At 52.3% G+C, this 20,333-nt stretch overlaps 1 protein-coding gene across 2 annotated transcripts in view; it reads left to right on the forward strand.

Annotated features, from left to right (window-relative positions):
• Positions 1–3,869: 3,869 nt before the first annotated feature.
• The window catches only part of rhbdl3 (rhomboid like 3), a 31,241-nt gene continuing 14,777 nt past the window's right edge, over positions 3,870–20,333 (forward strand). The window contains exons 1-6 of one of the 2 annotated variants that reach the window (XM_033044648.1): positions 3,871–3,986; positions 5,465–5,661; positions 6,638–6,661; positions 15,071–15,229; positions 18,469–18,693; positions 20,137–20,285. In XM_033044648.1, coding sequence (XP_032900539.1) covers positions 5,569–5,661; positions 6,638–6,661; positions 15,071–15,229; positions 18,469–18,693; positions 20,137–20,285 — 650 coding nt within the window. In that variant the 5' untranslated portion in view covers positions 3,871–3,986; positions 5,465–5,568. Of the gene's footprint in view, positions 3,987–5,464; positions 5,662–6,637; positions 6,662–15,070; positions 15,230–18,468; positions 18,694–20,136; positions 20,286–20,333 lie in introns of both variants that reach the window. The other variant, XM_033044649.1, reaches the window with a different exon arrangement.

Genomic DNA, 20,333 nt, shown 5'->3' on the forward strand with positions numbered 1-20,333 from the left:
ATAAGGCAAAGGGTTGGTTTATGGCTGGCATTGACTCAGTGGGCCGAAGGGCCTGTTTTCATAGAAACATAGAAAATAGGTGCATGAGTAGGCCATTCGGCCCTTCGAGCCTGCACCGCCATTCAATATGATCATGGCTGATCATCCAACTCGGTATCCCATACCTGCCTTCTCTCCATACCCCCTGATCCCTTTAGCCACAAGGGCCACATCTAACTCCCTCTTAAATATAGCCAATGAACTGGCCTCAACTACCTTCTGTGACAGAGAGTTCCAGAGATTCACCACTCTCTGTGTGAAAAATGTTTTCTCATCTCGGTCCTAAAAGATTTCCCCCTTATCCTTAAACTGTGACCCCTTATCCTGGACTTCCCCAACATCGGGAAAAATCTTCATCCTGGATCTCTCTATGAATCTACGGAATGTTTAGGCATTTGAAATGAGAAAGTGTTCCATCCGCCAGCGCGGATTCACAAATAAATCATTTGTGGTGTCTCTGACCAACTTGCTTTGCCCCTGATTGAACTGTACTGTCATTCATGCTGCCTCTACACGTTACACATCAGGCCTGGCTCTATCTACGTCTCAGTGTAGCCGTGCCAAGTGTTCTCAATAAACTGGGGCTGCACAGCGACGCAGTGGGTAGTGCTGCTGCCTCACAGCGCCAGAGAGCGAGATTCTATCCTGACTACGGGTGCTGTCTGTACGGAGTTTGTACGTTCTCCCGGTGACCTGCGTGGGTTTTATCCGGGTGCTCCGGTTCCCTCCCACACTCCAAAGATGTATAGGTTTGTCGGCTAATTGGCTTGGTAAAATTGTAAATTGTCCCTAATAATAATAATAATAATATATCTTTTATTGTCATTGCACGTCAGTGCAACGAGATTTAGTGTGCAGCTCCACTGATGTCCAGGAAAGGTAAATAAATACAATACATAAATAAACAAGCTGAATTGATTGACGTGACCATCTGAGGGAGACTGTCCAAAGGGGGTGGGTGGGGGGGCACTCATTAGGGCCGGTTCTGAGCCGCTATAGCTCTTGGGATGAAACTGTTCCTGAGTCTGGAGGTTCGGGCGTAGAAGGCCTTGTAACGTCTGCCGGAGGGAAGTAGTTGAAACAGACCGTGGCAGGGGTGTGATGAGTCCTTATGGATGCTGAGGGCCTTCCTGAGGCACCGCGTGTGGTAGATGCCCTCCAAGGCTGGTAGCTCTGTCCCGATGATCCTCTGCGCTCTGTTGACGACGCGCTGAAGAGCTCTCCTCTCCGCCTCCGTGCAGCTGAGATACCACACAGAGATGCCATACGTTAGTATGCTCTCTGTGGTGCAGCGGTAGAACGTTGTCAGCAGCTGTTGGGGCAGACCAGTCTTTTTTAATGTCCTCAGGAAGAACAGTCGTTGCTGTGCCTTCTTGACCAGCGCGGCGGTGTTTGTGGACCATGTGAGGTCTTCTGAAATGTGAGTGCCCAGAAACTTAAAGCTGGACACTCTCTCCACACTTTCCCCATAAATGGAGATTGGGTCGTATTCTCCAGAATGGGACCTCCTGAAGTCAATGATCAGCTCCTTGGTCTTGGAGGTGTTTAGTGCCAAGTTGTTATTGGCGCACCAGTCCGCCAGGTTCTGCACCTCCGCTCTGTATTTTGTTTCATCACCGTTGGTGATCAGCCCAATCACTGTTGTGTCGTCTGCAAACTTCACGATGGTGTTGGTGTCGAATGCAGGGACACAGTCGTGAGTGAAGAGGGAGTAGAGCATGGGGCTTAGTACACAACCCTGTGGTGTGCCGGTGCTCAGGGTGATGGTGGAGGACAGGTGCGGGCCCAGTCTCACTGCCTGCGGTCGCTCCGTGAGAAAGTTCAGGATCCAAGCGCATATCGGTGAGCTGAGGCCTAGCTGGTGGAGTTTGGTGGTGAGCTTGGTGGGGATGACCGTATTGAATGCAGAGCTATAGTCAATGAAGAGCATCCTCACATACGTGCCCTGTCTGTCCAGGTGAGTCAGGACAGTGTGAAGGGCCAGAGAGATGGCATCCTCTGTCGATCTATTTGCTAGTGGGTGTAGGATAGTGTTATGGGGCTGTCCCACTGCGGCGACCTAATCTGCGAGTTCTGGCGAGTTTGCCCTCGACTCATACTCGCAGCATGGTCGACATGAGGTCCTAGGATGTCTTTGTAACTCTCCTTCATGCTCGAAAGTAGTCCCCGTGTACTCGAGGCCTCAGCTAGGTCGCGGCGTATTTTTCAACGTGTTGAAAAGAGCCCGCGAGTAAAAAAAGGTCGCCATGGAAAAAATCAATACTTTTTTTACTCGTAGGTTTAGTCAAAGTAGGTCGTAGTAGGTTGGCATGTTAGTTGTAGGTAATTGAGGGTAGTCGTAGATAGTCAACATAGTCGAAGGGAGGTCGAAGGAGATCGAAGGAGGTTGTCTTCACTCTCCACTGTTCGGTGTCCAATTTTCCCGAAGCTAGTTGAAGCTAGTCTTCAACATAGTTGAAGGAGGTCGAAGGAGGTCTTCTACATAGTCGAAAGAGGTCTTCAACATGACATTTCTTCAAACGCTCCTAAACTCGCCAATTAGGTTCCCGCAGTGGGACAGCCCCTTTAGTGTGCGGGGTGATCGCAGGTCGGCGCGGGCCGAAGGGCCTTTTCTCTGAACTAAACTAAACTAAACTAAATCAAGTCAAGTCAAGAGAGTTTATTGTCATGTGTCCCAGATAGGACAAATTAAATTCTTGCTTGCCGTTTGTTTGTTCTGCTGCAGAATTAATGAAAAGAGGCAAGGTGGTTGGAAAGTATAGATACAAAATGCTGGAGTAACTCAGCGGGACAGGCAGCATCTGTGGAGAGAAGCAATGGGTGACGTTTCTGGTCGAGACCCTTCAAAAGGAATCAGGGGGTCCTTTCGCCAGAGGGTGGTGAATCTGGGGGATTCTTGCCACAGAAGGTTACGGAGTCCAAGTCAGTGGATATTTTTAAGGCAAAGATAGATAGATTCTTGATTAGTGCGGGTTGTCAGGGGTTAAGAGGAGAAGGCAGGAGAATGGGGTTAGGAGGGAGAGATAGATCAGCCGTGATTGAATGGCGTAGTAGAATTAATGGGCCGAATGGCCTGAATGGCCTAATTCTACTATTTCTTATGAGATGTGCAGGTTTTTACACAGGTGGGGCGCTGCTAAGGGGGGGGGGGGGACGTTTAAGAATAATTTAGATGTATCTACAGGGAAGGGGGGAGGGGTGGGGTATGGATTATGTTTAGGCAGATGAGATTAGTTTAATTTGGCATCTTTTCGGCACGGACATTGTGGGCCGAAGGGCCTGGTCCAGTGGAATGACACTATGTGCTGGAGTAACTCTGCGGGTCAGGCAGCATCTCTGGAGAACATGGATAGGCGACGTTTCTCAGACTGGGGGGGGAAGGGTCTCGACCCGAAATAGCACCCGTTACCTTTTTCTCCCGCTGAGTTTCTCCAGCACTTTGTCTACCTTCCAACTTTTTTTGTGCCTACGTGTGAGAAGGGCACGTTTTTGTTGTGTCTTTGTGTCTATTTTTGGTTTAAACTAGCATCTGCGGTTCCTTGTTTCCACTGGGTGACGTCTCTGGTCGGGACCCTTGTTGCCCGGTGATGGACTGACTGTTCGATATCGTTGCATTTATCCGTGGGGAGAGCAGCTCGGTGGCAGATGCAGGAGGAAACTAAATATGTCAATTGTCCAGGCAGATAATCTATGCGCTCGCTGCTTCATCTTCTCAGGCAACCGTGTGTGTGTGGGATGCTGTGGTTTAATTGATTCAGAAAGGGTGGGGGGAGGGAGGGAGGGAGGAGGGTGATGTACAGTTCAGAGAGGGTGTGTAGAGACCTGCGCCTCTCACCGCGTTTCACACGGGACCTCTCTCCCCGGCTCATTTGCTGCAGAGATTGTTACAGCAATTTGCTACAGTGTCGCCTCTTCGCTACAGGAGGAGCGGATTCGGGGAGTGAAAAGTGAGTACAGGCAAGTCTCGGCTTCTTCACTAACCTGGCTGGGGTTAACTAGCCGGGGAGAGAAGGGTTACTAACCGGGGAGAGAAGGGTTTTACCAGCCGGGGAGAGAGGGGTTACTAGCCGGGGAGAGAGGGGTTACTAACCGGGGAGAGAAGGGTTTTACCAGCCGGGGAGAGAGGGGTTACTAGCCGGGGAGAGAGGGGTTACTAACCGGGGAGAGAGGGGTTTTACTAGCCGGGGAGAGAGGGGTTTTACCAGCCGGGGAGAGAGGGGTTACTAACCGGGGAGAGAGGGGGTTTTACTAGCCGGGGAGAGAGGGGTTACTAACCGGGGAGAGAGGGGTTACTAGCCGGGGAGAGAGGGGTTTTACTAGCCGGGGAGAGAGGGGTTACTAGCCGGGGAGAGAGGGGTTTTACTAGCCGGGGAGAGATGGGTTATTAACCGGGGAGAGATGGGTTATTAACCGGGGAGAGAGGGGTTACTAACCGGGGAGAGAGGGGTTTTACTAGCCGGGGAGAGAGGGGTTTTACTAGCCGGGGAGAGAGGGGTTACTAACCGGGGAGAGAGGGGTTACTAACCGGGGAGAGAGGGGTTACTAGCCGGGGAGAGAGGGGTTTTACTAGCCGGGGAGAGAGGGGTTATTAACCGGGGAGAGAGGGGTTATTAACCGGGGAGAGATGGGTTATTAACCGGGGAGAGATGGGTTATTAACCGGGGAGAGAGGGGTTAACTAGTCGGGGAGAGAGGGGTTACTAAGCAGGGAGAGAGGGGTTTTACTAGCCGGGGGAAGGAAGGGGCAGAGTGTGACCAGTTGCCAAGAGATTGCGATCGTCGCAACTTTAATACAGATCCAAGTTTCTCGGGTCAACAGCGGCCGTTTGTTAGTCCTTGCTTCATGTTTGGGAAACTGTTCGTGAACTGACCGCATCCCGGGCCGGGAACACCATCGCTCAGCCCGCCTGAACCTACCTGATCTCCCGGTTGCTGGACACTTTAATTCTCCTTCCCATTCCTGCACAGACCTTCCTGTCCTTAGTCTCCTCCACTGTCAAGAGTGAGGCTAAACGCAAATTGGAGGAACAGTATTTCATATTTCGCTTGGGCAGCTTGCAGCCCAGTCTTTCCTTTCTCTATCCCTCCCCCACCCAAGTCGCATTAGCTTCGCATTTTCACCCTACAAACCAAAGATCATAGAAGTAACTTTGCTATAAACAGCTTGCAATGGCCTGTTTCCTTTATCATCAGCACTTTTTTGCAATATCTTTCATTCGTTGTTCTGTATCTCTCCACATCACCGTCTATATCTCTCGTTTCCCTTATCCCAAACCAGTCTGAAGCAAAGATACTAACAAGCCTCTATGATCTTTGATCTGAAGAAGGGTCTCGACCCGAAACGTCACCCATTGCTTCTCTCCAGAGTTGCTGCCTGTCCCGCTGAGTTACTCCAGCATTTTGTGTCTTTCTTTGGTTTCAACCAGCATCTGCAGTTCCTTCTGACACACTCTCCGCCGCCTGGTGTGGGGGGCGGGGGATGGACCGGCGCCAGTGTGGGTGAACCGGGCCGGGCCGGGCCGGGGCTGAGATGGAGGAGAGCGAGAGACAAGGCGGGAAGCCGCGGCCACAACGTGGAGTGGAAGCGGGAACCGGCCGCGGAATGCCCTTGGGCACTGAGGATGTGAGTTCATGCACTCGTGCGTGTGTGAGAGAGTGTTTGTGTGTGTGTGTGTCATGGTGTGTGTGTGTGTCATGGTGTGTGTGTCATGGTGTGTGTGTGTGTGTGTGTGTCATGGTGTGTGTGTGTTTGTGTGTGTGTCCTGGTGTGTGTGTGTGTGTGTCATTGTGTGTGTGTCATGGTGTGTGTGTCATGGTGTGTGTGTCATGGTGTGTGTGTCATGGTGTGTGTGTGTCGTGTGTGTGTGTGTCATGGTGTGTGTGTGTCGTGTGTGTGTGTGTCATGGTGTGTGTGTGTCATGGTGTGTGTGCGTGTGTGTCATGGTGTGTGTGTTGTGTGTCATGGTGTGTGTGTTGTGTGTCATGGTGTGTGTGTTGTGTGTCATGGTGCGTGTGTGTGTGTCATGGTGTGTGTGTGTGTGTCATGGTGTGTGTGTGTGTCATGGTGTGTGTGTTGTGTGTCATGGTGTGTGTGTTGTGTGTCATGGTGTGTGTGTGTGTGTCATGGTGTGTGTGTGTCATGGTGTGTGTGCATGTGTGTCATGGTGTGTGTGTGTGTCATGGTGTGTGTGTCATGGTGTGTGTGTCATGGTGTGTGTGTGTCGTGTGTGTGTGTGTCGTGTGTGTGTGTCATGGTGTGTGTGTGTCATGGTGTGTGTGCGTGTGTGTCATGGTGTGTGTGTTGTGTGTCATGGTGTGTGTGTTGTGTGTCATGGTGCGTGTGTGTGTGTCATGGTGTGTGTGTCATGGTGTGTGTGTTGTGTGTCATGGTGTGTGTGTTGTGTGTCATGGTGTGTGTGTGTCATGGTGTGTGTGCATGTGTGTCATGGTGTGTGTGTGTGTCATGGTGTGTGTGTGTGTGTCATGGTGTGTGTGTGTTGTGTGTCATGGTGTGTGAGAGAGAGAGATACCATGCATCTGCTGAACCTTATTCTGTTTTTATCTCCTCTCCTGAATGCCGGCGTTACATTTTCCTGCAGCATTGGAAAGTCCTCTTTGACCAAGTGAGTGTCTTTTATCCCTTTTCCTCCCCATCCCTCCGCCCCCCTGCCCATCCCTTTCCCTGTCCCTCCTCCTGAACTGTTGCCGACACAAACCCACACAGGGAGAGACCTGGGTTCGATACCGACCTCGGGGTGCTATCTGTGTGGAGTTTGCACGTTCTCCCTGTGACCGCGTGGGTTTCCTCCGGGTGTTCCAGTTTCCCCCCACATCCCAAGACGTGCAGGATTGTAGGTTAATTGGCCCTCTGTAAATTGGCCCAGAGTGTGTGGAGAGTGGATGAGAAAGTGAGATAACATCGAACTAGTGTGGTCAGCGTGGACTAGATGGGCTGAAGGCCCTGCTTCCCTGCTGTATCTCTAAACTAAACTAAACTAAGAACTACTCATTCCTGGATATTTGTGATTCTATATATAAACCCTCTGAATCTCTTGATTGGATTCCAGTCAGTACTCATTCTCAGAAATCAGTTATTCTATATATGAACCTTCTGCTTATAGAGCTATAGCGAACGGATTCAGTTCAGTTCAGTGTCATGTGTATCGAGGTACAGTGAAAAGCTTTTGTTGCGTGATTGGTGATGGATGGTTGGCATGGACTCGATGGGCCGAAGGGCCTGTTTCCATGCTGTATCTCCAAACTAAACTAATCACCTTCGTAAATCTTCTCTGCGCTCATTCCAGTTCATTAACATCCTTGTGTATAGCGGGGTGGCCAAAACTGAACACATTGGTCTGTAATATTTACCTGGTGAAAATCTGCAGTTCAGAGGCAGTTGGGGTCACTTGTGCATTAACAGGCCCTTCGGCCCAACCCGTCCATGCCGACCCATCCACACCGGTCCCATTTGCCTGCATATCCATCCAAGCTTTTTGTCTCCGTGCACCTGTCCAAATGTCCATGAAGGCAGACACAAAAGCCTGGAGTAACTCAGCGGAACTGACAGCATCTCTGGAGAAAAGGAATAGATGACATTTCCAGTCGAGACCCTTCTTCAGTCACCTATTCTTTTTCTCCAGAGATGCCGCCTGGCCCGCTGAGTTACGCCAGCATTTTGTGTGTATTCGCGGTTTAAACCAGCATCCGCAGTTCCTTCCGACACAGATGTCCATAAAACCTGGTCGCTGGGTCAGGGATGGGCAGCTGCTGATGGGAGTCTAACAGGGGTGGGAGGGTCAGAGACGGACAACACAGCCAAACACCAACTGGAGAGCGGTCCTGACCTCCCACCCCTGGCCACCTCATTGGAGACCTTCGGACTATCTTTAATCTGCCTTTATCTTGCACTAAACGTTCTACCCTTTATCCTGTATCTGTACACCGTGGACCGCTCGATTGGAATCATCTTTCCGTTGACTGGTAAGCACCCCAAAAACTTCACTACCTCGGCACACGTGACAATAAACTAAATATTCATTCACTGAAGCTTGTTCAAGAATGACTGAAGTCTAGATTCAGTAGAACTGACTAAGGAAGTCCAGCCGGGTCCAGTCCAGCCCAATCCAATCCAGTCTGGTCCAGTCTAGCAAAACCCAGCCCAGTCCAGTCAAATCCCCCCCCCCCCCCCCCCCCCCCCCCCCCCCCCACCCCCACTCCAGCTTCCGTTCAGCCGACAACCTGACAGACAATTTCATGATTAGAATGGGTGTCAAGGGTTATGGGGAGAAGGCAGGAAAATGGCATTAGGAGGCAGAGATCAGCTATGATTGAATGGTGGAGGGGACTCACTCGATGGGCCGAATAGGGTGGGGGGGGGGGGAGGGGGTGTGGAGAGGGCAGGGGGAGGGCAGGGGTGGAGGGGGAGGGCAGGGTAGTGGGGAGATGGCAGGGGGAGGGGGAGGGTGGTTGCAAGAGGAGGGGAGATGGCGGGGGGGGGGGAGGCTCCACAACACAAGCCGGCCTCTGTGATTGTTTGTGAGACGCAATCTGCAGGCAGCTGTCCCTGCTCTCCGCCCGACTGTAAATAAGTGTTGGGGGGGGGGGGGGGGGGAGGGGGGTTTCAGCCGAGCCTTAGCTCCAGAGTACAGACCCCCTTACCCTCCCCCCCCCCCCCCCAAGAGTGGGGGGGGGGGGGATAATGAAGGCTGCTGGACAAGGCCATCCTTGCAAACAGCAGCTGCGACCCGTACAGCGGGCAGGAGGTTGAGAACGATACAATCCCTCTCCCCCTCGACACATTGTCCCATCAAACACAAGTCCTCTCACTTGCTATTCACAAGAATACAAAGCCGCAGCGTAAACCATAGCAGGACGCAAGCCTGTGACCAAACAGGCAGCAGCAACACTTCCACAGCGATCCCCGCACATCAACACTACCCTACACACACACTAGGGACAATTTTACATTTACACCAAGCCAATTAACCTACAAACCTGCACGTCTTTGGAGTGTGGGTGGAAACCGGAGCACCCGGAGAAAACCCACACAGGTCACGGGGAGAACGTACAAACTCCGTACAGACAGCGCCCGTAGTCAGAATCGAACCCGGGTCTCCGGCGCTGCGTTCACTGTAAAAGGCAGCAACTCTACTGCTGCGCCACCATTACCGCCAACAAAGTTTTACCAACTTCTACAGATGTAGCCCAGCCCAGCCCAGCCCAACCCAGCCCAGCCTGGTCCAGTCCATAGAAACATAGAAAATAGGTGCAGCAGGAGGCCATTCGGCCCTTCGAGCCAGCACCGCCATTCATAGTGATCATGGCTGATCGTCCCCTATCAATAACTTGTGCCTGCCTTCTCCCCATATCCCTTGACTCCACTAGCCCCTAGAGCTCTATCTAACTCTCTCTTAAATCCATCCAGTGACTTGGCCTCCACTGCCCTCTGTGGCAGGGAATTCCATAAATTCACAACTCTCTGGGTGAAAAAGTTTGTTCTCACCTCAGTCTTAAATGACCTCCCCTTTATTCTAAGACGGTGGCCCCTGGTTCTGGACTCGCCCAACATTGGGAACATTTTTCGTGCATCTAGCTTGTCCAGTCCTTTTATAATTTTAAATGTTTCTATAAGATTCCCCCTCCCCTCACCCTTCTAAACTCCAGTGAAGGTCCAGTCCAGCAAAGCCAAGCCAAGCCCAACCCAGTCCAACCCAGCCCAGTCCAGTTGCATATCTTTAATTTCTGTGTTCTATATTTCTTGTTTCCCTCTCCCCTGACTCTCGGTCTGAAGAAGGGTCTCGACCCGAAACGTCACCCATTCCTTCTCTCCAGAGATGCTGCCTGTCCCGCTGAGTTACCCGGCACTTTGTGTCATTTGTTGGGGTTGAGTGATCTGCGTTCATCAGATGCTTGTTTGAGGTTCCGCTGTCGTTTTGGCAAACCATTCAAATGTTAATCGCTGTTTTCTACACGGCTGACCCCAGCTCCCGGGACACTGGCACTCAAAGCCCAAGGTCCCCCCCCCCACCATGGGAGAGAGGGGAGGGGGCTCTTTAATCCAACGCACTCCATCGTGAAACCATGGCAACCTCACGGGTCACAGCTGTGGCATTGCCCTGGGCAACGGGGAGGGAGGGATGGGCTGTTTGGTCTGGTTTATGAATGGAGCCTTTCTGCACAGTCCGATCCCACAAACTATCTGTGCAAGAAGCCCCCCCCCCCCCCCCACCCTGAGTCTCCAAACATTAATCATCAGGCAGCATCTCTGGAGAGAAGGAATGGGTGACGTTTCGGGTCGAGACATTCGGCCCTTCGAGCCCGCATCGCCATTCAATGTGATATTGGCTGATCCTCCCCAATCAGTACCCCGTTCCTGCCTTCTCCCCATATCCCCTGACTCCGCTATCTTTAAGAGCCCCATCTTGCCCTCTCTTGCCCTCTCTTGAAAGTATCCAGAGAACTGGCCTCCACCGCCCTCTGATTCAGATTCAGATTCAATTTTAATTGTCATTGTCAGTGTACAGTACAGAGACAACGAAATGCATTTAACCATGCAGAGAATTCCACAGACTCACCACTCTCTGTGTGAAGAAGTGTTTCCTCATCTCCGTTCTAAATGGCTTACTCCTTATTCTTAAACTGTGTGGCCCCTGGTTCTGGACTCCCCCAACATCGGGAACATGTTTCCTGCCTCTAGCGTGTTCAAACCCTTAATAATTGCATATGTTTCATTAAGATCCCCTCTCATCCTAAATTCCAGAGTATGCAAGCCCAGCCGCTCCATTCTCTCAGCGTATGACAGTCCCGCCATCACGGGAATTAACCTTGTGAACCTGCGCTGCATTCCCTCAATAGCAAGAATGTCCTTCCTTCTTCAGACTGTGAAGGGTCTCGACCCGGAACGTCACCCATTCCTTCTCTCCAGAGATGCTGGCTGCCCCGCTGAGTTACTCCAGCATTTTGTGTTTATCTTCGGTGTAAACCAACATCTGCAGTTCCTCCCTGCACATTAACCGCAGGTTCTGGGAGCTCGATGTAGATTAGCTTCAGGTTTGTTTTTGTCACGTGTACAGAAGTACAATGAACAGCGACTTCTTTGCATGATCTCCAAACAGAGCGGCACGGTGGCGCAGCGGTAGCGTTGCTGCCTTACAGCGCTTGTGGCGCCGGAGACCCGGGTTCGATCCCGACTACGGGTGCTGTCTGTACGGAGTTTGAACGTTCTCCCCATGCCCTGTGTGGGTTTTCTCCAGGTGCTCCGGTTTCCTCCCAAACTCCAAAGACGTACAGGTTTGTAGGTTAATTGGCTTGGTATAAGTGTAAATTGTCCCTAGTGTGTGTAGGGTAGTTTTAGCGTGCGGGGATCGCTGGTCGGCGCGGGCTCGGTGGGCCGAAGGGCCTGTTTCCACGCTGTATCTCTAAACTAAACTAAACTAAAGATCAGATAAAGCGAAGATAGACACGAAGTGCTGGAGTAACTCCACGGGTCCGGCAACATCTCTGGAGAGAAGGAATGGGTGACGTTTTAGGTTGAGACCCTTCTTCAGACTGGGAGTGCGACAGAGTGTACTGTGGGTTCCATGCAGAAGATTCCTGCTATTGAGGGAGTGCAGCGTAGGTTTACAAGGTTAATTCCCGGGATGGCGGGACTGGCATATGCCAAGAGAATGGAGCGGCTGGGCTTGTACACTCTGGAGTTTAGAACGTTGAGAGGGAATCTCATTGAAACATAGAAGATATTAAGGGCTTGGACACGCTAGAGGCAGGAAACGTGTTCCCGATGTTGGGCGAGTCCAGAACCAGGGGCCACAGTTTAAGAATAAGGCGTAAGCCATTTAGAATGGAGACGAGGAAACACTTTTTCTCACAGAGAGTGGTGAGTCTGTGGAGGGCGGTGGAGGTCGGTTCTCTGGATGCTTTCAAGAGAGAGTTAGATGGGGCTCTTCAAGATAGCGGAGTCAGGGGATATGGGGAGAAGGCAGGAACAGGGTACTGATTGGGGACGATCATCCATGATCACATTGAATGGCGGTGCTGGCTCGAAGGGCTGAATGGCCTACTCCTGCACCTATTGTCTATTGTCTATGATCAAGGGGAAGGTCCCCAGACTGAGAATCAGGGGAAAGGGAAACGAGAGATACAGACGGTGATGTAGAGGTGTAGAATCACAGGGGGGGGGGGGGGGGGGGGGGGGGCAGCGAGGAGAGGATGCTGCAGAACTCTCGTCGGAGAGGAGGAAATCTTCAAACCCGTGGAGGCCAAGTCAATGGATAATTTTACGGTTAGATTATTGATTAGTACGGGAGTCGAGGGTTATGGGGAGAAAGCAGGGGAATGGGGTTGAGAGGGAGAGATAGATCAGCCTTGATTGAATGGTGTAGTAGACGTGATGGGCCGAATGGCCTAATTCTGCTCCTATCACTTATGATCTGTTGATGCTGGTTTACACCGAAGATGAGACACAAAATGCTGGAGTAACTCAGCGGGTCAGGCAGCATCTGTGGAGAACATGGATAGGTGACGTTTCACAGAGTGCTGGAGTAACTCAGCGGGTCAGGCAGCATCTGTGGAGAACATGGATAGGTGACGTTTCACAGAGTGCTGGAGTAACTCAGCAGGTCAGGCAGCATCTGTGGAGAACATGGATAGGTGACGTTTCACAGAGTGCTGGAGTAACTCAGCGGGTCAGGCAGCATCTGTGGAGAACATGGATAGGTGACGTTTCACAGAGTGCTGGAGTAATTCAGCGGGTCAGGCAGCATCTGTGGAGAACATGGATAGGTGACGTTTCACAGAGTGCTGGAGTAACTCAGCAGGTCAGGCAGCATCTGTGGAGAACATGGATAGGTGACGTTTCACAGAGTGTGGGAGTAACTCAGCGGGTCAGGCAGCATCTGTGGAGAACATGGATAGGTGACGTTTCACAGAGTGCTGGAGTAATTCAGCGGGTCAGGCAGCATCTGTGGAGAACATGGATAGGTGACGTTTCACAGAGTGCTGGAGTAACTCAGCAGGTCAGGCAGCATCTGTGGAGAACATGGATAGGTGACGTTTCACAGAGTGGGAGTAACTCAGCGGGTCAGGCAGCATCTGTGGAGAACATGGATAGGTGACGTTTCACAGAGTGCTGGAGTAACTCAGCGGGTCAGGCAGCATCTCTGGAGGACACGGATGGGTTACATTTCGGGTCTGGTTCCAGGGTCCGAAGAAGGGTCCTGATCCCTAGCTCTCCTCCACCCTGTACCACTCGATGGAAGAGACCACCTCTCACCCACAGCCCCTCTCCGGGATGAGTCAGTGGATGAGGAGCCCCTGTTTCACAAAAACTGCACCCCCCCCCCCCCCCCCCCCTTAAGTCTGCCAAGTCCCTGGTGTTATTTTTACACAGAGTGAACGACACACTCGTGAACGAGCTGCCACACTTTCACTGGGAAGGTGTGTGGAAGTCACAGGTACAACCGCGGGTGTCGACACACATCAGCGTGTGCCCAACACCCACCTCTCTCGGGGCTATGCTGCCGGGCGGTGTAGACCAAGGGAGCTGTCATGTTGCTTCAGCCCGCCCGCTCCTGTGACCCCAAATCCACCCTTCACCCCCCCCCGCACACATACACCCCCCCCCCCCCAGACCTCCGATTCGTTAGAGTGGCGCAGCGATAGAGTTGCAGCCTCACAGCGCCAGAGACCCGCGTTCCATCCCGACCACGGGTGCCGTCTATACAGAGTTTGTACCTTCTCCCCGTGACCTGCGTGGGTTTTCTCCGGGCGCTCAGGTTTCCTCCCACACTCCAAAGACGTGCGGGTTTGTAGGTTATTTGGGTTCAAATTGTCCCCCGGTGTGTGGGATAGTGTACGGGTTGGTTAATTAAACGACAAACCCGCACGTCTTTGGAGTGTGGGAGGAAACCGGAGCGCCCGGAGAAAACCCACGCAGGTCACGGGGAGAAGATACAAACTCAACACACAGACAGCACCCGTGGTGGGGATCGAACCCGGGTCTCTGGCGCTGTGAGGAAGCAACTCATTACCTCAGGGTTTGGACACGCTAGAGGCAGGAAACATGTTCCCGATGTTGGGGGAGTCCAGAACCAGGGGCCACCGTTTAAGAATAAGGAGTAAGCCATTTAGAACGGAGACGAGGAAACATTTTTCCTCACAGAGAGCGGTGAGTCTGTGGAATTCTCTGCCTCAGAGGGCGGTGGAGGCCGGTTCTCTGGATGCTTTCAAGAGAGAGCTAAATAGGGCTCTTAAAAATAGCGGAGTCAGGGAATATGGGGAGAAGGCAGGAACGGGGCACTGATTGGGGATGATCAGCCATGATCACATTGAATGGCGGTGCTGGCTCGAAGGGCCGAATGGCCTACTCCTGCACCTATTAACTATTGTCTCATCCACTATCAACTTCATTGGTGACCCTTGGACTATCCTTGATCGGACTTTGCTGGCTTTACCTTGCACTAAACGTTATTCCCTTATCATGTATCTGTACGCTGTAAACAGCTCGATTGTAATCATGTATTGTCTTTCCGCTGACTGGTTAGCACACAACAAAAGCTTTTCACTGTACCTCGGTACACGGGACAGTAAACTAAACTGAACTGCTGCGCCACCGTGCTGCCCTAAGGAATCAGTGGGAGGGTGGGGGAGGGGAGGTAAGGGGGGAGGGGAGGGTGGGGTAGGCAGGGGAGGGGAGGCTGGAGTAGGCAGGAGAGGGGGTGGGGGGAGGGTGGGGTAGGCAGGGGCGGGGGAGGGGAGGGTTGGGTAGGCAGGAGAGGGGGTGGAGGGAGGAGGGGAGGGTGGGGTAGGCAGGGAAGGGTGGAGTAGGCAGGGGAGAGGGAGGAGGGGAGGGTGGGCTAGGCAGGGGAGAGGGGAGGGTGGGGTAGGCAGGAGAGGGGGTGGAGGGAGGAGGGGAGGGTGGGGTAGGCAGGAGAGGGGGGAAGGGTGGGGTAGGGTGGGGGAATCCACCGCCGTGCCACTGCTGTAGTGGGATCTCTGCCGTGCTCTGACCTCTGTTTGCTTTGCTCTGCCGGCAGTTTGACCCCGGCAACACGGGCTACATCAGCACGGAGGCATTCCGTGGCCTCCTGCGGTCTCGAGGCTCGGAGCTGGAGGCCCACAAGCTGCAGGTTCTGCTGGCCCTGGCTGACGACAGCCCCCAGGGCAGGGTCTGCTACCAGGACTTTGTCAACTTGGTGAGTGACAGACTCGGGCAGAGCGACGAAAACGCTGAGCTTTAGTCTCAGAGAAACAAGCCCTTTGTCCCATTGAGTCCACGCCGACCAGATAGGCTGCAACCCAGAGTACTTAAGGAAGTAGCCCCAGAACTAGTGGATGCATTAGTGATAATTTTTCAAAACTCTTTAGATTCTGGAGTAGTTCCTGAGGATTGGAGGGTAGCTAATGTAACCCCACTTTTTAAGTGGGGATATTATAGAAACTTACAACATTCTTAAGGGGTTGAACAGGCTAGATGCAGGAAGATTGTTCCCGATGTTGGGGAAGTCCAGAACAAGGGGTCACAGTTTAAGGATAAGGGGGAAGTCTTTTAGGACCGAGATGAGAAAAACATTTTGTGGTGAATCTCTGGAATTATCTGCCACGGAAGGTAGTTGAGGTCAGTTCATTGGCTATATTTAAGAGGGAGTTAGATGTGGACCTTGTGGCTAAAGAGGATCAGGGGGTATGGAGAGAAGGCAGGTACGGGATACTGAGTTGGATGATCAGCCATGATCATATTGAATGGCGGTGCAGGCTCGAAGGGCCGAATGGCCTACTCCTGCAACTATTTTCTATGTTTCTATGACCATCAGCAACCCGTTCACACCAGTTCTATCCCACACGTCAGGGACAATTTTTACCAAAGCCAATTGACCTATAAACCTGCACGTCTTTGTGGTATCTGGAGCACCCGGAGAAAACCCAAGCGGTAAATAGACAATAGACAATAGGTGCAGGAGTAGGCTATTTGGCCCTTCGAGCCAGCACCGCCATTCACTGTGATCATGGCTGATCATCCCCAATCAGTACCCCGTTCTTGCTTCTCCCCATATCCCCTGACTCCGCTATCTTTAAGAGCCCAATCTTGCTCTCTCTTGAAAGTATCCAGAGAACCGGCCTCCACAATGGCAGAGAATTCCACAGACTCACATTCCACAGTATACAAGCCCATCCGCTCCATTCTATCAACATATGACAGTCCCTGCGCTGAACCTATGCTGCACTCCCTCAATAGCAAGAATGTCCTTCCTCAAATTAGGTCACAGGGAGACGTGCAAACTCAGCACAGGCAGCACCTGTGGTCAGGATCAAACCTGAGTCTCTGGCGCTGTAAGGCAGCAATTCTATTGCTGCGCCACTGTGCTGTTCAGGATGTGCATGTTGAGCCTGCAGGCCGCTCCTGCGCTGGTGGCCACCTTAAACTCTACTTCCACAGATGCTGCCTGACCTGCCAGATATTTCCAGCAGTTTCTGCTTTTATATTATCTCCACAATTGCTGTTTAGTTTAGTTTAGTTCAGAGATACAGCGCGGAAACAGGCCCTTCGGTCCACCTAGACCAACTAATCCCCGCACGTTAGCACTATGCTACACCCACTAGGGACATTTTTTACATTTACCAAGCCAATTAACCTACAAACCTGCACGACTTTGGAGTGTGGAAGGAAACCGAAGATCTCGAAGAAAACCTACGCGGGTCACGGGGAGAACGTACAAAGTCCGTACAAAGCACCCGTAGTCGGGATCGAACCCGGGTCTCCGGCGATGCATTCGCTGTAAGGCAGCAACTCTGGGATAAAGCAGGAACGGGGCACTGATTTTAGATGATGGGCCATGATCATATTGATTGGCAGTGCTGGCTCGAATGGCCGAATGGCCTACTCCTGCACCTATTTTTCTATGTTTCCATACCGTATCACTAAACTAAACTAAATACGAGTCATTCCTGGATATCTGTGATTCTATATATAAACCCTCTGAATTTCTTGATTAGATTCCAGCAGTAACTCTTCCTGGATATCAGTTATTCTATATATAAACTCCCAAAATCTTTGATTAGTTTCCAGTTCATGACGCCAAGGAATCTGTTATTCTATGTATAAACTCCCTGGACTTAATAGGAATCTGAGGGGTAACTTTTTTCACACAATGGGTGGTGAGTGTATGGAACAAGCTGCCAGAGGAGGTGGTTGAGGCTGGGACTATCCCAACGTTTAAGAAACAGTTAGACAGGTACTTGGATAGGACAGGTTTGGAGGGCTATGGACCAAGTGCAGGCAGGTGGGACTAGTGTAGCTGGGACATGATCTCCCGGTGGCCAAACACTTCAACTTCCCGTTCCCACACTGAACTTTCTGTCCTGGGCCTCCTCCATTGTCAGAGTGAGGCCCAGCGCAAATTGGAGGAGCAGCACCTCATTAATTACACACCAGCGGTATGAACATTGACTTCTCTAACTTCAAATAACCCTTGCTTTCCCTCTCTCTCCATCCCCTCCCCTCCCCCTTTCCAGTTCTCCGGCCAGAGTTCTCTGTTTACTTTGTTGTTACCTTCTCCCAACTATCAATGATCTATTCTACATCTTGGTCTCCATTCCCTTTGTTATGTTTTCACACCTTGACCTTCCTTATCTATGTATCATCTCCCACTCCCCTGGCATTAGTCTGGAGAAGGGGCTCGACCCGAAACGTCACCCATATCTTCTCTCCAGAGATGCTGCCTGTCCGGCTGAGTTACTCCGACACTTTGTGTCGCTGTTCGGTTTAAACCAGCGTCTGCAGTTCAAGTCAAGTCACTTTTATTTCTATAGCACATTTAAAAAAACAACTCTCGTTGACCAAAATGCTTTACATTGGTGGAGGTACTAAAGTTATACAACAGTGTTTCATAGATTAAGTACATACATCACTACATACATGTAGCCCTCCCTCAGAGGACGTCAAGAAAGGCTTGAGAGTAAAGATGAGTTTTAAGTCTCGACTTAAAGTAGTCGATGGAGGGGGCAGTTCTGATGGGAAGGGGGATGCTGTTCCACAGTCTAGGAGCTGCAACCGCAAAGGCCCGGTCGCCCCTGAGCTTATGCCTAGACTGCGGGATGTTCAGCAGCCCCAAGTCGGCCGATCTGAGGGACCTGGAGGTGGTGTGGTGGGTAAGCAGACTTTTGATGTAGGTGGGGGCAAACCCGTTGAGGGCTTTGTAAACATAAAGAAGGATCTTGAAATGTATTCAGAACTGCACAGGGAGCCAGTGGAGAGAGGCCAGGATCGGGGTGATGTGGTCCCTTTTTCGGGTGCCCGTCAGGAGTCTCCCTGCGGCGTTTTGGACCAGTTGCAGGCGGGACAGGGAAGATTGGCTGATGCCAGTGTAAAGGGAGTTGCGGTAATCGATGCGGGAGGAGGTTTTGATGATGGTTTCCGTGCTGTACGTGACCACAGATGAGCAACAAGCGCTCCAGCAGTTTCCGCCGTGCCGTGCAGCGGGGGAAGGGGAGAGGTGGCTCCGACTCGCTGCTGGAGGAGCGGGGGCTGAGCCTGGGCCGGCGGCTAGTCCGACACGTGGCGTACGAGACCCTGCCTCGACACGCCGACCGTCGCTGGTACTACGACACCTACACCTGCTGCCCGCCGCCCTGGTTCATCATCACCATCACCCTCCTGGAGGCAAGTTCACACGCCGTAGCAGCTGAAGCAGGCCATTCGGCCCATCGAGACCGCTCTGCCACTCATTCGTGGCTGACCTATGATCCAAGGGTGGTGAATCTGTGGAATTCTTTGCCACAGAAGGCCAAGTCAGTGGATATATTTACAGCAGAGATAGATAGATAGATTTTTGATTAGTGCGGGGGTCAGAGGTTATGGGGAGAAGGCAGGAGAATGGGGTTAGGAGGGAGAGATAGATCAGCCATGATTGAACGGCGGAGTAGACTCGATGGGCCGATTGGCCTAATTCTGCTACTATCACATATGAACTTATGAACTGTAGATGCTGGTTTTATACCAAGGACACAAAATGCAGGAGTAACTCAGCGGGTCAGGCAGCATCTCTGGAGAGAAGGAATAGGTGACGTTTCAGGTCGGGACCCTTCTTCAGACTCTTCGATCTGTGGAAGGGTCCAGACCCGAAACGTCGCCCATTCGTGTCCTCCAGAGATGTGGCCTGACCCGCTGAATTACTCCAGCATTTTGTGTCCTTGGTACAATGAATGGCAATGAATTCCACAGATTTACCACCCTCTGGCTAAAGAAATTCCCCCTCCTCTCCTTTCTAAAGGAACGCCCTTTAATTCTGGGGCTACAGTCTAGTCCTAGACTCTCCCAATAGTAGTGTTACCAACTGTCCCATATTAGCCGGGATATCCAGTTTTTTGGGCTAAATTGGTTTGTCCCGTACGGGACCGCCCTTGTCCCGTATTTGACCGCTACTACTTGGGTCGAGGGGACTGTCGGGTCAGAGCAGTGCGTCCGGCCCCGCCTCACCCGTCCCGACTTAGTGCCCCCCCCCCCATGGAGTGCAGCAGCAGCGCCTCGCCCGTGGCCCTGACGGTCAGCAGCCCGGCCAGCTGTCCGACCATCGGACCTTCGCTTACCGCCGGCACCACCACCACCCCTCCTTCTCATGGCCGATCATGAGTTGGATGGGGCACAGGACTTTGCGCGCGATGTCGCGCGGCCCGGGCCAAAACTGCTCAGCTGGCCCGCCGGCTGGGCTTTGTGTGCAGTCCAGCACCCGGGCCAACTCATCATTCACCCAGCCATGGCCCAGTCGGTCAACGAATTGCCGTCGGGAATTTGTCCCGTATTTTGACCTTTTGTCCCTAATTTGGGAGTGAGAAAGTTAATGACCCGACTCCCACTAGTGGAAACACCCTCTCCACATCCACTCTGTCCAGGCCTTACAAGTGGCATCTGCTGTGGGAAGGGGGTGGGTGGCTCTGCCCCGGACCCCCTCCTCTAGAATCCTCTGGTCCGTGTCGATGACCCCCCGCCCCAGGTCTCCATCTCCCTGCCACACTACCCTTCAACTACACAAGACTCCCCCTCGTTTCCACACATTGATCTCTACACGAGCTTACAAACAACAAGACAGAGTGTTGTGTCCCACAGGTCGCTGTCTTTATCTACTACGGGCTGGTGCTGGACAAGTGGGTTCTGCAGGTGAGCCACCCATCATACCTGAGGAGCCCGCTGGTCTACCGGCCCCAGCTACGCACACAGGCCTGGCGTTACCTCAGCTACATCTTCGTGCACGTGGGGTGAGTACCGTCCCTCTCCCCCCCCCTGCCCACCAGCCCAACGCTGTC

The sequence above is a fragment of the Amblyraja radiata genome, chromosome 26 (assembly GCF_010909765.2).
Source record: "Amblyraja radiata isolate CabotCenter1 chromosome 26, sAmbRad1.1.pri, whole genome shotgun sequence".
Classification (NCBI taxonomy): domain Eukaryota; kingdom Metazoa; phylum Chordata; class Chondrichthyes; order Rajiformes; family Rajidae; genus Amblyraja; species Amblyraja radiata.